Here is a 17,458-nt window from a genome sequence, read left to right as displayed (position 1 = left end):
GCGGATCCTTCATCGTGATGAGGATGGTCAGCCTGAGATTTCATCATCATCATCATCATCATCACCACCATCATCCCCATCATGAGAAATTGACATTTTGGTTTATTTGGAAACAAAACAACAGATTGTGAGATGCGTCCAGATTTTTATGCCACTGGTGGAGCAACTCATTGATCAGGCTTTTTGCGATCAAAAAAGGGGGGAAATGTTTTATTCCTATGGTCATTAAACGCCTCTTTTTGGGGCATACCAGGATTTATTGACTAAACCCGTGGCCCTTGAAAGCCCCTTGCTCACTGTGCGCATGGGGCCACAGCCAGGAGTCATGAATCAAGTCCCATCAGCCCCACCCCTCTAGAGACTTGACCACACACACACACACACACACACACACACACACACACCAAAAGACACAAAATCCACATAATTAATCTAAATTTATCACATTCATTCAGTTAACTGCGCAAGTTTTATTTCCCTGCACGAACATCTAAAGATTTATCCAAAGGCGAGGGCTAATTATTTAGCTATTCCCTGAGCTTTCAGTCTTATTCCCCTGTCTTCCTCCCATCATGTGTCCCCAAGGTCGTGAATGAATCTCTGCTCATTTACTGTAGATTCAGTTTCCAAAGCGACGCCTCACTGCCAGGAAATACAAATCTGGTGGGATGGTGCTGGATCTTTTATTTGGTTGTTTGTATTTGGCTTATAAGAAAAAGTCCAGTTTATATAGCTATTTGTCACTGAAATGCCAAAACCAGGCTATAAAATACACACCAAATGTTTGTGGATGAATGGGTTTTGGTTGTTGTTGTTTTTTTGTTTTTCAATGAATATTTGTTCAGGGATTTGTGCCACCTTAAGTGCTGCCAACTGGGCCCTGAATTAATGGCTCAAAATCTTGTTCCCAAGTCTATTTGACTTCATCTTGTGCTCAGATGGTGCAGAAAATAAATATAACACTCTTTCATTAATTAAACAAAGTCAAACCTAAAACCTGAAGCCAGGTGTAGTTATTAGCACAGGGGGCTGAAAAGCATGTCGAGGTCATCACCTCAGTGTTGACCATAAAACTGACTTCAGTGCTTTAGAGACTGATTATGGGATTATAAATTTGTTTGGAAATGTGCAGATACACACTTCCAAAACTTCCAAATATTCTTATTCTGTGGGTAATGGGGGCGGGACTAGATAAGCTTTTGCTTCTCCCGCTTTTCCCTTTCGGCCATGTATTGTATTATTTGATGATGAAGTGTGATGATGATGATTTAAATTGACATGCCCGAAATAAACAAATTGATTGATTGATTGAAAACACAAACTGATCACCATGATTATTCCTTATTGGTCTTAATTCATTAGATGATCTTATGACCCTTTGTGGCCTTTATGTTTAAAGGAACAATGTGCTGAGTTAGACAGGAATATCAACACATGATATTATATAAGCAGAATATGAAGTGTTAATTGTTAATAGGCCTACATAAGGTTGATTTTATTCCCTTCTGATAGACCCAGGGTAAACATCTTTATTTTGCTTCATATTTACCAGAACAAAATGAGTGTATTTCCCAAAATGTTAAACTATTGATATAACACAATCATTGTTTAACTTCATGTGTTTCCCAAATTGAAATAAATTTCCCTTTGGGGATTAACAAAGTAATTCTTATCTTATCTTAATTATTTCATATCTCTATCACTTGTCCCCAACATGACTAAAATCATTCCATCATATTTTAATGTTGCTAATAACTTGACTCAGTCTGGGTGAGGATGAAACAGGCCAGAGAGCATGTCATATTCCCCCAGTGTTTCTAATCTACTGTAAAAAAGAAAAAGTGCTCCATATTTTTTTCTGGGAAGCCTCTGGGAGACCCACAAGGACCCCTGGAGTTCCCTGGACGCCGGTTAAAGAGCCACAAATATAGGTCACCTTTGTTAAATCGTTTCTTGAAGCACAGTTGACGCTCCCAGCCAAAATTATTATTCTCAGTTGTGAGGACCCAAATGCAAATCTGGATCCAACTGGGCTTCCTAAGTATAAAAAAATCAAATAATGGTTTAGCGAGTCAAAGAAACCCAGCTCCCACACATAACAATCTGATTACTTGATTTTTTAATTTAATAATACTCACATACAGTACAGTGTACACATAAGATTTCCTTTTACATCTCACAAACACAAAAGCAAACAGTTAAATACATAGTTAACCTTTAGCACCAGCATAGAGTTCTGATCCACCCAACTTTCTCTAAAACTCTTATTCATAGTGATTTTCAAAATAAAACACCTTAGCTTGATCTCACTAGGCATGGCTTACATGTAATATCTTTACAGCAGCATTCACTTACAAAGGTTAATTGATTAAAAAAGGATGCATACTGTACACCAAAAGAGGTATACAAAAGCAATACTATATTATATACCCATTTACATGGCCGTTTAGGTTTTCTTAGTGTAACATTTACGTGTTTCATGTGTTTTGACAACTTCCGTATCAACACTGATGCTCGATAAAAACATAGAAACATACAAAATAAAAAAACTGTCCTTATGAGTATACATGAAGAGCCTATGGAGATAATTGGCATGTAACAATCTTGCATATTGAAAGAAACATAAATATATCACGTTCACGATGCTCTCGTTTTTCTTTATATATACTTACAAGAGAGCTACTGTCTTTCTATGTTACGTTTTGTTTAGGTTATACTGTTTTTTTTTTTAAATATTAAAATTATAATAAAAAAGAATGAAAAATCCAATGGGAACATTACCTTTTTGTTACACAGTAATGTGAAAAAATAGTATCAAAATGATTTTCTAAATCTCTCAATCAAAGGCAATGTAGTATTTAATGCACCATTTCAGTGTTATCTGTTATACATTTCCTGTCAGATGATATATTTATATATATATCATATATATGAAGGTTTGTGAGACAAAATGTTTTTTTACACTTCTAAACTTATGTTAAAATGTGTTTGGTGGATTTTTTTTCTCCACAATCTGAATGTTTTTAGTTCAAAATCTGTGCCAAAAGTGGAATAATTTAAGGATGAGAGAGAGAAAGAGAGGGGGGGTGAATTCTAAATTATCACTAAATGACATCATGGAAATCTTCAAAAGACAAAGAAGAAATCTGTACCAAGAGGACCCAGCTATGGCCGTTTTAGTGTGTGGATCCCAAAGTGTAAGAGCCCCCCGCTTCCTTTAGGATCCCCTGAAGTGAGGGGCGTCACTTTCCTTTTCATCATTGTTTTCATTCAGAGTTCCTCTGCGCAACACTTTAAATATTACATTAACCAATATTTCTATAACAACGTATCAAATGATTGTGATTGTGAAAGCTGTCACGTTATGTGATAAACCTACAGAGAATTATCACCTGAATTTGCAGCTACGCTCAGCTTCACAGAGCTTAATAGAGAGTTTCCGCTGTTTAGTCCACAACTTGACAGTTCTGGTTCATTTGCTGCTCTTAGCATCATTTTTTTTAGCGAGAGCACCAAGCAGCAGGCAGACACAGAGCAAGATTAGAACAAGATATTTCCAAAAACAGAGCTAAACAAGACTGAATGTTGTACTTACATTCACCAGGTGGTCAGCTAACAAGTTCAGAAACCAATTAATGATACGACAGGAAGGCGTTTGTTGTGATTTGGTTCCACTGCCCCCAAATTGCCCGAAAATCTGTTATTGCATGTTTGAATAATGTTACTGTAGAAAAATAAATAAATAGCTTAATTATCTTTCATATAATGTGTTATTTGTGAAAGTCTAGAATATTATAAAGTACCACCTGGTTGATGTACAAAATGTTGGAAAATGTATCATTTTTGTTAGCCCTATCCTGTCAAGTTGGAGTCGGCTCTATCCCTACTACTCTAATTTTTCACTTTCTTGTTTAAATGTAAATGTTAGTTACAAAAAAAATCTAATCAGTTCACTGATGCCTGAACCTTTGCATCTTTGTGTGTCTTTAAAATGCATTAAATAGAAAGTTACTGTCCTGTTTCCTCCTCATTCTGATCAAAAAGCAGTGGATTGAATTGTAAAAGTAGTAGCTTATTTGCTTTTGTTTGTTTATGGCAGAAAAGGAAGTGACAGCCACTCTCACTTTCTTGTAGGGGAACCAAAAGAAAGCGACTCACCTCATGCCCAGGGACCAAAGACCTGAGGTCCCCAGACCACCAGACCCTACTCAAACACGCTCTTGGATTCAACCTTGGGAGGAGATACATATACGTATATCATGGAGGGTTTTCAGAATTTAGTCTGCTTTAGTTTGTCGATGTGGTAGCAAAGCTTCAAGGCCGGCCCCAGCTTCAGTCCGAGGTACTTCATGATCATGTCGCTCTTCAGGAGTAACAAAGCGTTTCCGTCAATCTCCTGAGAGAAGGATCGGTGAGGAACAGGTTGACCAACCATGGTGAATAAATTCAACTGGATATACGAACTGATCAAACCAAATCAGCAAAGTGAAGAAACAACAAAGTGGACTTACATGTTTTCTGAAGACGTCTGCATGGGGGCCGAGAGCCTGGGGGTCTGCGTCCCTGATGAACCAGACGACGTCTTCCACAGACCAGGTGGATGGGTCCTTATTGGGTGGAGCTTTGGACTCCTGGGACTCTGGGGATGCATTATAACCACCTGGAGGACCAAAGGGAAGGAGAGGAGCTTTACTTTTTGAAATAACCACGGACACAACCTTGTTTTTTTTCTTGCTTTTCTCACCTGTCCTGTTGCTTTCTGGGAACGTGTTGGGGCTGGTGGACGACTGCCTGCACATGCTCATGGAGGCCGAGCCGTTGGAGAACTGCTGTGATGAACGAAACCCGTAGGAGGACTTTGGCGAGTAGGACGAGCTTATGGAGCTGAACGCAGAGTCGCCGGGGTCCACGGAGTAGCGTTTGCCATCCGACTGGTCTAAGTGGTAGTCCTCGGCCATGGACGTTTCAGCTGAAGACAAGGTCAGAGTCAAAAATTAGCAGGAAAAGGTCGTTTTATATCGGCACAGTAGCTTCTGTTTCTACTGAGCTTCTAAGTACCGTCTGACTGGTAGGAGCCACCACTGTGCTGGGTAATGGGCTGATCACTGAAGAGGTTTTCACAGTGCAAGCTGCGACAGAGTTTCTTCAGAAAACGAAGCACATAGTCGATGCTGTTCACCACGGGGAGGCTGAGAAGATGCTGCTTCCCATCAAAGGTGGCTGGAAGAGCAAGACAGGGAGACCACTTGAAACGACAGGACGGTTTGGAAACAAATTTGCACAAAATGAGGTCATTAAACTTTTACTAATGGCTGTGTTTTCTCAGTTCCACCTCAGGTAAAGTGGCGAGAAATTTAATTGAAGGGTATTAAACAAACAGAAAAACAACACCTGAGGGGGGTCTTTGTACAACACCTGATATTTTTTCTCCCCCGTAGCCTTGCGTGAGGAGGGTGAACACCGTTTTCTGCTGGAAGGCGCTGTCGATGCAGCCTTGGACGGCCTGCTGCAGCACCACCGAGGGTCTGTCGGGTCCAAAGTGATCAGGGAGCTGCTGGATCTTCTTCCTGTCCAGGTTGGGGCCCGTGTTGGCCTGCTTGTTGATGTAGATACAGACTAGTGGAGGACAAAAACAGGTAAAGAAAACAGAAAAACGAGGGAGGAAAGTAGAAAACAAATCCAGGCTGAGGTTAAAATCCAAGAAAAGGTGTTTTGTGCCGTACCTGTGAGCACCTGGGGCGTGGCAGAGTGGGGGATGGTGGCGGCATCCTGAGGGATGGAGCTCATATCGGGCTCAGGGGTGCTGCTGGGGGGAGAAATAGCCAACGGTGTCATCACCATCCTGGGTTTGAGCTGTTAGAGAAAGAGAAAATGTTTTTGCATTCCTGTGTTTATTTTTTGGGGTGTAGACCATTTATTCATACATATTAAATGATGCAGGGAGAACCACTGGGGATATGAAATCTGTATAGATTAGTTTTTTAAGCTGCAGATGCTGAGATTTGGATAGAAATGTAGATATTTCTAATAACAACCTCCCCCTGACTACAGCAGAACAAAGCCTCCCAGATGTTGCACTGGGGTCCCACAAAATCTGAAGGGCATGGAGCCGGTGTGTCTCTGTGTACACATGCATTTTTAAACACACTGCATCCACACACACACACATTTAACACCCCCACACCCTCCCCACCCTCTCTCTCCACCCCCAATCTGGCTGACCTTGAAGCCCGGCTTTCTCCCCCTCTTCTTTGGCACTTTGAGTGGTGGGAGCGAATCGGGGTAACGATTAGGAAAATCCATCTTGGCGACATTGCGGAGCGGGGGTCTCCCTCTCTTCCTGCCCGGTATCTTCCCCGTCTGGCTGGGGATGAAGGAGGGAGCCACTGCAGCTGATTGCATTTCACTGTTGTTGCCGTCTGATTTCTGTGCCGTTGCTGCAGGTACACTCATTTGGAGCTGGAGACAAAGGAAAACGAAAAAAACAAAAAAACAAAAAACACAAAAACTGAGCTGAGGCGAGAGAAACGCATCAAAAACATGCACTTTACTTACACATCAAATCCTCCTGCTCAGCAGCTACATATCAGAGCAGCATTAGCATCAATATAGAGCAGACACAGAGGAAGCAGAATGGCTTTTGGCAACGGTGTGCAACGGCAACATCCAAACACTAACACACTGAGTGACTGACTGCAGAAGACTCGGATGAGCAATGCGGTGAGAGGAGCTGAATTTAGCCGAGCAGCACTATAATAATAATCGAGAAACACAAAAGGCAGCCATGCAAGAGCTGTGGAGGAAACAGCACCTCCATCCTGCACTGATAGCACAGCAATAAACCTGAGAGAGAGAGAGAGAGAGAGAGAGGGAGAGAGAGGAAGAGGGAGGGAGAGAGAGAGAGAGAGAGAAGGAAGGAGGGGGTGTCTATTACCTGCTATCTTCTAATTGTGAAAGCCCAAGAGCCAAGCCTTTAGTTTTAAATCCCTGGAGCCTAAAGGTAGCTATAAAGCTAAATCCCTCACAATGCAGGGAAAACCATCTTGATCTTCCTGTATGAGGCTTTTTCCTCGTCTCCTTTTTTTGGTTACACACTGCTGCTGCTGCTGCTGCTGCTGCTGCTATTACTGCTGCTGCTGCTGCTCGGCACACAGGCTGCAGACATCTCATTAGACTAATGCATTCAGCAGTGGGAGAGGGAGGGGGATATTGACTTCACCATGGCTACCCAGCTATGAATTACCATTACGATGACAGCGTCCACCCTAATCTTTAAAAAAAAAGAAAAAGAAAAAAGAAGAAGTATATAGCAACAATAAAAGAAACATGTGGCTCATCTCCCATGCAGCAGCAGCAGCAGCAGCGGCAGCAGCAGCATTACAGCTAACCAGGATGAAACCAAGCTGCAATTTATACCATTAAAATGATATTGTTCAAAAGCTCATTTGTCAAAGGATACAGTATGTAAACAAACGTTAACCCATCAGCAGGCACTCACCATCCAAAACAGATGTGGAGATGTGGAGTATCCCTACGCTCCGTGCTGTGTTTCCTATATTTTGCCTGCTTCCAATAGCAGAGCACGGATCTCAAAGCGAGGCGGATTCCACTGTAATAGTGTATATATGTGTGTGTGTGTGTGTGTGTGTGTGTGTGTACAACAGAGAGAGACAGAGAGCGAGTGACAGTGTGTGTGTGTGTGTGTGTGTGTGTATGTGTGTGTGCATTAAAGAGAGAGAGAGGGGGAGAAGGGCTGCTCTGTTGTCATGGCAACAAGCCTGTAAGCCCTGGAACACCCTGACCGTTGTCTGCCATGTTTTGTCTGCGGCTCAGTGCGATGGAGGTATAATTAGAGCACTTCTGCCGTTAATCATAATGAGAATATTAATCAAACTATTATTATAACAAATTATTATTTTACATTTGTTAATATATATATATATATTTTTTTTCCTCTTTAGTTGTGGGTTTCTGAGTGTTTTTGTGCACTATAAATGTCTATTTGGTCACATTTTTTGCAGCTTTTATTCTAATTTGTTTGATATTTTAAATTATTTCATAAGAAAAAATGCGAAATCTTTGCTGTTCCCAGTGTCTCAGATATGTTGCTCCTTTTCTTTATCACACATGAGGGTAAACTGAATATGTTTGTTTGTTTTTTCAAACAAAACAAAGCATCTAAACCTGGAGCTGTGGCAGATGATAACAGGCGTTCACTATATTAACAAAATAGGGTAACTAATGATGATGATGATAAAAAAAATAAAATAACCATCATTCCCAATTGATCATAAACACTCACACTGCACCTGCTTTGTAGTTTAGGCTGAAAGATTAATCTAGAAAATAATTGTGGATTTAATCAATAATGAGAACAGTCATTAGCTGCAGCCCTGGATTCATTATTCACATTGCTGTTATCAGATATTAAATCTTATAATATTAGAGCTGACACAAAAACATCAATCAGAAACCTCAGACTCATTTTTCATGGAAAAAATGGCAAAATATCTTCTCATTCCCAATTTTCAGATGTCATACTATGCTGCCCCTGTAAAATAAAAAGATAAAGTCACAGGACGTTGTAGCCTTACAAACTTAATTTACCTATTATCTATTGATGAATTTATGTGCTGCCAATACACAATTCATCCTCATTACGGTGGTTATGATGTATTGTACTTTTGCCAAATAAGTAGGATTTGCTCATTGTTCTGTGTCTATTTAAGGTATTTCATACCTTAGACACAAATCTATATATTCAATTTTTGAATTTGAATCTTGTAATTGCAATACACTTTGCAATGTACTGTTATTCAAATGTCCCTGCAAATTCATTTTTATCAGGTTTTAGCTTATTTTATATTTTTTCAGTCCTGTGTAAAGCTCTTTGAAATGCTTTGTTGTTATCGTTATTTCCTTGCTTTACCAGCTCTGTTGATATATTTTGTGAATGTACTTTTTTCCAAAGTTATTTATTTGTGTTATGTTGTATTATTGGTTTTTTTTGTAGGCTACTTGTGCTTATTTAACAATCTGTAGCCTATTTCTTGTTCTTCGCACTGTACTGCCATGTTATGTTATTCTGAATCTGATAATATTCATCATCACAATTTCTATTATTCAATTTTTATATCAATTATAAGAAAACTGCTTGTTATAATTTTATCATAACCCTGTTTTTTGTGATATTATTATTATTATTATTATATGTGGTCTCAGAGAAATGTCGCCTCCTGCTGGCTCCCGTGTTCGTGTGTTTGTGTCTTTGTTAATAAAGTTACGTTTTGAAACCAAGATGGCGGTGCGCGTACCGCTGTCTTTAAAAATGTCACCCTCAGCTTTACTGGGCTTAAAGTGCTTATTTACGGAGCAATATTCCTCCAGAAAACTGATCAAATCTTTAACGGAGCTCTGCAGACGAGGTGAGACGAGTTTTTGGTGAGTCGCTGTCACGGTTTAAGCGTTAAAAGTGTTCATTACTGTGCTGTAAACAGCCTAAAAGTCGACCTAACCTAAATCTTTCATTTTTAATTTCACACTTAGCTAGTTCACATTCTCGCAACATACTCAAGCTTTCTCGCAATTAATTGACCTATTTTTACAAACTCACCTTGTTCACGTATTTTCCCACCGGGTTTCTCCCCAGTCAGCTGTCAGACCGTAGTAGCTGTCTTTGCTAACCTTTGGTCTTCGTCCACTGGAGCGACATTATCGTAACTTTCCGCATCAATAATCGGACATGTGAGTTGTAAACAGACGAGCTGAAACACCCTGTATCGTCTGTTTTGTTGTTGTTTTAATTTCCAAAGGATACTCCGTGAAGACCCAGCAGCAGCAGGCGGTGGTAGAGGAGACTAGTGGTGGTGGTGGAGGCAGCGCCGCCGGCTTCAGCAGCCCCCTGGATCACTACTCCGGGCTGATCCGGGATGGGACGCTGCGGGAGGACGAGCACCAGAGCGCCGTGCTGCAGAAGCTGGACGAGCTGCACAAAACACTCAGAGGATACAGCAACACACCGACGTCCATCTTCTCCAAGGTAAACACGATCCAGTCACGAGTCACGACGTGTCAAGATGATGCTTTCACTGCTTCCGTGCATAAAGTTGTATTTAAAAAACACTGAGGAAAAATAGTCCCCTTAATCAGCCAATCGATTAATCAGTCAAACTTTGTGTGCAGCGCACATAGACTGTGGCAGCGCATTTAAAAAAAAAAAAAAAAAAACTTTATTGCAAAGCTTCTTTAATTGCAATAGCAATCTTTCCAATCTCTTTGCATCTTAGTGCAATTTTATGCAAAGTATATACTCACAAAGTAAACAACAAAAATTAAAGTCAAACTGAGGTTTTTTAGGGTCTCTGAGAGAGTAAGAAAAAAATAGAATAAATTAAATGAAAATAAATAAATTAGATAACAAATTATCTAAATAACTATGAGTAAATGAAAAGGGAAGTGCTCTTGTTCATGTGTTCATGTGTGTGTGCATGTTGGAGGAGGTCCACTTAGTTCAAAACCTTAATTTGATTAAATATGTCCACTGTTTTTAAACGCCTTTCTTTACAGTATATCTTGTGTGCAGCACTTTTGTTGCAGGGTTGTGCAGTTCAAAGTGCTTCACAGATTACTGATTAATACATACATAATAACATACACATATATACGCCATTACTGACTAGTAATTCTAATAGTGTTGATTCTGGAGCAAAAGAACAAGCCTCTCTTCAAATATTATTGCACCATTAATTGTACAATAGTTTGTGCTCGCAACAGTGTCGGTGCCTAGTAACCCCTGGTGTCACAGCTCTCAGATATTTTTAGACTGCCTTGCAGACTCAGCATGTTTAATGATCTACCCACAGATTTTCACAGATGTTCAAGATCCGGGTTTTGTTTAAATAACTTACTCACCTTAATCTCATTGAATTTGTAAAAGAGGAAAACTTGGAGTTTCTGTTGATGTTGAATAAAATATCAGAATGGGTTTTTATTTTTTCTCCTTCATATCTTTCAGTTTTTCACAAAACCCAAACCTCCTAAAGGCTACTACATCTTTGGTGATGTTGGTAAGGAGCTTATAAAGTCTAATTTCTCTCTACGAGTTTGTATTTTGTGTCTTAATTTGATTGTCTGACATAAGTTTTTTTTTTTTTCAGGCACAGGAAAAACTATGGTCATGGACATGTTTTATTCCCATGTGGAAACTGAAAAGAAAAAGAGGGTTCATTTCCACGGCTTTATGTTGGACGTGCATAAAAGTGAGTACGCTTATACACCACCTTATACACAGTGTCACAGATATGAAGCACTTTTCACAGTTGAGGAATATATTATAGGAGTCAATTCTTGTTGTTGTTGTTGTTATTCATTTTCTTTGCCCATGACGACCACTAGGGGGCAGAAAAGTCAGCTGAGTAATGAATGAATGAATGAATGAATGAATGAATGAATAATTGAGTTATGTTAAAGGTGGAATTTCTGCAGTTTGGTGCAGCAGGAGGTCAAACAAAGATCTGTTTCCTTAAATTTAGCACAAATTTGGGTTTTTAAAGAAGTAACCTGGTTCATATTTCAGTGGGTGAGATTACAGAATCCTCGGTTAATATTGAGTTTTCACTTCCTGAAACAGAAATCACTTCATAATTTTATCCAACAGATATCTTTTCCGATATTACCCCTAATGATTAATCGGAGAAACAGAGGACAGCAACACTGATCTCTGTCCATATGACAATCGGCCTAGAATAAAATCTAGTTCTCTGCACTGAAACATTTACTGTTGCTCAATCACTGGAAATTAAAAACAAGTCTGTGCCGAACTTTAAAATTATGATCGATCGCACTGGCAGGAGATTCCTAACAATCACTGTCAACAGCTCATTGGACACTGTGTGAATATTTCAGTGGACATAACCAATATTCACTCAGTTTTAACTCGGGTGCTATTTCAAAAACAAAACACCCAAATCATTTATCTGGTACTGATTCAGATTCTCAACTACAATCATAGGTTTGGAGGTAAACTTGTGTTTTATCAGTTTAATTTGCAGCTGGATAAATATTAAAAATGTGAATTAAAACAAACAAAAAAACAGTTGGATTCCAGCTCCATCATCCATTAATGAAATCCAGGCCTGCTAACAAACCAGTGGATGACACTGACTGAAATGCAAATAGTCGACTCTTTTCTATGGCTCGAGGTCTTTCTCGGCTGCTACTGAGTGTTTTTTAACGTGCACTTTCACTCATTAATATTTTGTAACTTTACTAAATTAAAATGGAGGTCTGGCTCTTTATTTGTGTGTTGCCATGATGAATGGTAGTAGTATCCGAGCTTCATTCATTGATGGCCCTTTCTTCTTTTCTTTTCCACCCTCACACTTGACTCACATGCTCAGAGTTGATTGAGCCGACTCTGATCAGCTGCTCTGGAAATGAAAACTCATATCTAAGGATTCATTATCTTCTAAGTCAGGGTGAAGTTAACCATCTCCACCATTTGCATCCTCCGTTAACTGGATGTAAAATTATTTTTTGTCCTTGCTAGTTGCTAGTGTACCATCAACCTTTAAACACTTTTTTTTTAATATAAATCTCTATTGTATTGGTGCTTTAAGTCATTTGTCTTTGAGGCAGAATTTCTACCAGCAGGTGGCGACACTGTCTGCTCTGTACTAATTTAGCCTACTCATTAAGACCTGTCTGTGGTAACAAACATGCCACAAAATCAGCAGCTCTGTGCAGGCCAGTTTGCTCCTGTGCATCCTCATTACGTGCTTTACCCCTTAAAACTAAATCTACCTGTTACAGCGGTGGTATAATTGAACAGTTGTGTTACAGATTAACATAAATTAACAGGTGTTTATTTGGGTACAGCGTTTAAATGCATGAGTCGCCAGATGCTATATTCAAAGTATGTAGAATAATGCAGAGCTGTGGTTGCTCAGCTGAGCCTATATTTCCTGTTTAGTTCCTTTCAGTTTTGTTGCATTTCAGCCAATGCATATGTGTGGTCTTGTAAATGCAAACTGCTGACAGAGCATTTCAAACAGCTGCAGTGAAACTGTAAAACTTCTGAATCCTCCAAGTCTCAAAACCAGTTGGTTCCTTGATAAAAGTAAACAATGACCGGCAATGTGTAGCAGTTATTTATTGTATTGAAAATATGCCAATTTAATGATTCACTCTTAACATTGTGTCATTTATTTTTTTTACTTATATCACACACGTCTTTGTTTTTCAGGGATCCATCGGCTAAAACAGAGTATGCCAAAGCGGAAAGCAGGGAAAATGGCCAAATCCTATGACCCCATTGCTCCAGTTGCTGAGGAGATCAGTGAGGAGGCCTGTCTTCTCTGCTTTGATGAGTTTCAGGTATTGATCCACAGTGCCTGTGATGGAGTCAGATACTTTTATAGGAGTCTGGTATTCTCTGCACATTTGTGTGTGGCTGCTCTGAGCTTCAGCAGTGTTGTACTCAAAGTGAATTTATTTCTAAAATGCATTTCAGGTCACTGATATCGCCGATGCCATGATTCTCAAGCAGCTTTTTGAGAATCTGTTTCGGAACGGAGTCGTTGTTGTTGCCACTTCTAATCGTCACCCTGAAGGTAAGAAGGACGTGTCATAATACATGTATATTAGGACAACTTGAAATATTTCAATCCTTTCTCTCTTTGTTCTACACAAAATAACACAATAAGTATTTTTTTTAAACGCATCAAAAATTCATTGTAGATATTCAGTCCATTTTGTATCTATTCTCCACAGTGCGATTCAATTGGGTTCAGTATGATTTTAAATGTAGCATAAATATACCATCTGTGCATCTTTTGCATCAAGATTTATGTTTTAACACTTTTTTTAAAAGCAGTTTCAAAGTTTCAAATTTCATTATCTATGTAAAGCAAATGTAAATAAAATCTTATTTCTCATCTTCCTTCAGACTTGTATAAAAATGGGCTGCAGAGAGTCAACTTTGTGCCTTTTATTGCCGTGTTGCAGGTATGAATGCAGAGTTCTTTTTTTTAACTGAAAATCAATGATTGTGACGAGCATATTGAAATCTCTTTTTATAAATATTTAAGATGCTCCTGTTGTTTATCATTGGTCTTGTGCAGAACCACTGCCAAACTCTTCGTCTGGATTCTGGGATAGATTACCGCAAGAGAAACAGACCCTCTGCTGGAAAACTCTACTTTCTGTAAGAAATCCTTCTTGTAAAGCTGGCAGTTGATCCATTACATTAATATACTTTTTATTTTTTTTAATTTAATATTTCCCTGTTATACTTACTGCAGCTCCAGTGAGCCTGATGTAGAGGCAACACTCGACAAGATGTTTGATGAGCTGGCTTTTAAGCAGAATGACAGTAAGTGCACTTTTGGATAATACTTGACTTAATTCGACTGATCTGATGTGTAATCTGGATGTTATTTTATTATTATCATAATTTATTTTTATAGAACAAAAATTACAACAAACTAAACTACATTTCCTCCGCAGTAACACGACCAAGAGTTTTAAACGTTCACAACAGAAAAGTCCGTCTGAACAAAGCTTGTGGGACCATCGCAGACTGTACGTTTGAGGAGCTGTGTGATAGAGTAAGTCTCTCCACTCTTTTCTGTTTTTAATTACAAACTGTGCATTTGCTACATCTAATCTTTGTGTATGTATGTCAATGAGTTGCTTTGTCGTATTTTTTTCAGTTTCATCACAGAACTCAGGTTTTTGCTCACATTGCTGTCAGTGACACTCAGTTGTCAGCACGATAGCACTGATGTTAAAATGCAAATTTTTCATAAATAACAAATCGGTGTGGACTCGGGAGAACAGGGAGAGCCCTGTTCAGCCTCAGTCTGTTTGGATTGTCTCACAACACTGGGAACTCAACCAGAAAATAAAGTTCAACAGGTTTGAGCAGTTCTTGGTTGTGTGTCTCGGTGATTGACTGATTTATGATATGATGCTGCTTTTCCTTTAACAGATGTTGTGGTTTGAATGAAAAACACATACATAGTGTTTGTATGTGAATGTTTCAGCCTTTAGGAGCCAGTGACTACTTGGAGATGTCCAGGCTCTTCGACACCATCTTCATTCGACACATTCCCCTGCTCACGGTGAACAAGAAGACGCAGGCGCGGCGCCTCATCACGCTCGTGGATGCTCTCTACGACCACAAGGTACGCTGCACTTACGTTACTTGCGTGCACATTTCAAAACAAACAATTTAATGAGGATTTAACCGTCAGTCGTCTCCTATTTCAGGTGCGGGTGGTGATTCTCGCCGATCTCCCTCTGGAGGACATTTTCGTGCACGACGGGGATCACAGTCACGACGAGGGCCACATCCTGATGGACGATCTGGGGTTGAAAAGGGTAAGAGGAGCGGTGTGACTCTTTTTAAACAGCTAAACCAGTTTTTCATGTTTGGGTGTGTGTGCTCTCACCTGTAAAATGTAGATAATTAGGCTGGTTGAGGATTTTGGCCGTTAGAGAACGCAGCAGAGAGAAAGTCAGTCCATCGTGTTTACCAGTACTTCAGTCTTTCACTGAGTCTTTACAATTTCTTTTACATCAAGTAAAATGTAAACTTCTACAGTCCCAAAATTAGGTTTTACATTAATCATAGAAAATAAGTACATGATCTCTTAACATTTTCAAAACTGCACCTGGATTTTATTTTATTTTTTATCACACATGATAATAAATAAGTAAGTGCAGAAGTTATTTTTGCAATATCCTGCTGCATAACTAATAAACAAATGGGAATAGAAATGTATCTTGCATGAGTTTCCATTTTCTTAATACCAGTGCTCCCAAAAGCCTTCGTCTGATTTGCGTCATTATAACGCTGCTTTATTTTTAGAAGTAAAAATCTGCATCTATGGAAACTGCAGTGTTAAATTGACTCACTCCATTTCTTCCCCATTTCCACATTTTGACGTTAAAACACCGACTGATTATAACGTCTCAGGCACAAGTTTCTCCAAACTTTCTTTTTTTTATTCTTTTAATTTCATTTGTAAAAAAAAAAATATATATATATAGTGAAGATTAAATGTTGAGGGCGCCCCGCTTGTTTAGGGATCGACGTGCCGACCATGAACTCAAACGACCCAGGTTCAAGTTCCACCCCAGGGAACTCTGTTGCATCTCTCTCTCCCTCGTTTCCTGTCGTCTCTCTACTAACATTATCTAGTGTCTCAAAAATGTTTAAAAAATAGTTTTTTTATGTGGGATCAGATGGACAATTGACGCAACATCAGAAAAAAACATGGAAGCATCAAAACAAAGACATTAAGCAGCAACAGAAGAAAGATGTGTAAATATTTAGAGACTCAAGAGTGTCTGAGACTTTGAAATATTAAGAGCGAGGATAAAGAATAAAGATTTATAAACAGTGATTATTGTATTAAATTCCTCTGAGCTAATGTATAGCTATTCGTTTGATGCCTTTTATGTGAAGCAGTGCATGTCACCAAAAGAACCAAGCATCCTGAGTTTGACTAAACAAGCTGATTTTGGGTTTAACCCCCTGTGGCCTGACAGGAAGAAGCCAGCAGTCTGTCCATCTTCAGCGGGGAGGAGGAGAGGTTCGCCTTCCAGAGGACGGTGTCTCGACTCACGGAGATGCAGACTGAAGAGTACTGGCTGGAAGGCGACAGAAGCGTGCAGGCGCAGGTTTAACATTTAGGAAAAGTGGATCGTGTTTCACCAACATCCGCACTACATACGTTTTACTCCTCACTGCCAAACACAGTCCAGACTGAACCGTACTCCCGCTCATCTTATCCAGCACAAAGCCAGAGGGACTGCTCCGCAATGTGTGCATGCGTGTGCGTGCAAATGTTGTACAGAGAATATTTATTGATATCTTAAGGCCTTTTATGACTTTATTGCGACATTGCACTTTACAGATGATTTTTAGGATGAACTTTAGGGTGTCATATTGCTTTTAACTCAGTATCAGATAGTGGTCCAACTGTATTTACTTTTATGAATCTGTGGGAAGAAGCTTGATGGCTTTGGGAAAAGGATCAAAAAATTGGATCACATGAAGATTTACGTGACATTTTAATGTATCTCTTTTGAGATACAACATATTTTTGGGGAAATCTAATGCATCTCAATGAGTTATATGTGATTTAACACAAATCTAAATACAGTGGCAGGAGACTGGTGTTTGAAGCTTGGTGTTTATTTATGATGATTCATGTGAACTGATGTACTTAACAATAACATTTGGCTCCAGCGATCAGTGGGGTTTTTTTCTTGTTTTTTTCATTTGCAGGATGAAAAGAAAACATAAAACATAGCGCACAGTGTTGTAGTGTACATATTACATCTATAGTTTCATGCAGTTGTCTTGAAACCAGGTGTGGGAGCTGGCTGATGTTTGACTGGTCGTCTGTTTATAAGAATCTGTTTTTCTTTATCTAAATCTGCATATGCT

At 39.3% G+C, this 17,458-nt stretch overlaps 2 protein-coding genes across 6 annotated transcripts; one reads left to right on the top strand and one right to left on the bottom strand.

Annotated features, from left to right (window-relative positions):
- Nucleotides 1–4,072: 4,072 nt before the first annotated feature.
- Nucleotides 4,073–9,913, bottom strand: LOC146963478 (sex comb on midleg-like protein 4). 5 transcript variants are annotated; one of them, XM_085766903.1, is made up of 8 exons: nt 9,614–9,913; nt 6,223–6,459; nt 5,724–5,853; nt 5,416–5,616; nt 5,059–5,220; nt 4,745–4,969; nt 4,512–4,660; nt 4,073–4,396 (listed from the first exon to the last, which is right to left on the bottom strand). In XM_085766903.1, exons 2-8 carry the CDS (start codon nt 6,451–6,453, stop codon nt 4,271–4,273), a joined length of 1,224 nt encoding a protein of 407 aa, XP_085623029.1. In that variant the 5' UTR covers nt 6,454–6,459; nt 9,614–9,913; the 3' UTR covers nt 4,073–4,270. The 5 variants fall into 5 exon arrangements, with proteins under 5 accessions (XP_085623029.1, XP_085623026.1, XP_085623027.1 ...); XM_085766900.1 differs by lacking the exon at nt 9,614–9,913 and adding an exon at nt 7,499–7,720 and having other exon boundaries at nt 5,392–5,616; XM_085766901.1 differs by lacking the exon at nt 9,614–9,913 and adding an exon at nt 6,935–7,166 and having other exon boundaries at nt 5,392–5,616.
- afg1la (AFG1 like ATPase a) lies at nt 9,290–17,185 on the top strand. Its single transcript, XM_085766897.1, has 13 exons — nt 9,290–9,425; nt 9,813–10,039; nt 11,015–11,066; nt 11,157–11,258; nt 13,244–13,374; nt 13,511–13,610; nt 13,946–14,004; nt 14,121–14,203; nt 14,301–14,371; nt 14,506–14,606; nt 15,045–15,185; nt 15,271–15,381; nt 16,555–17,185. The coding sequence occupies exons 1-13, from the start codon at nt 9,299–9,301 to the stop codon at nt 16,690–16,692; spliced, it is 1,443 nt and encodes a 480-aa protein (XP_085623023.1). The 5' UTR covers nt 9,290–9,298; the 3' UTR covers nt 16,693–17,185.
- The last annotated feature ends 273 nt before the right edge of the window (nt 17,186–17,458 follow it).

This window comes from Trachurus japonicus, chromosome 22, assembly GCF_045865225.1.
Source record: "Trachurus japonicus isolate A0001 chromosome 22, Traja_1.0".
NCBI classification, from domain to species: domain Eukaryota; kingdom Metazoa; phylum Chordata; class Actinopteri; order Carangiformes; family Carangidae; genus Trachurus; species Trachurus japonicus.
Note: the sequence above shows the minus strand (reverse complement) of the source record. Positions and strands in the feature narration are given on the sequence as shown.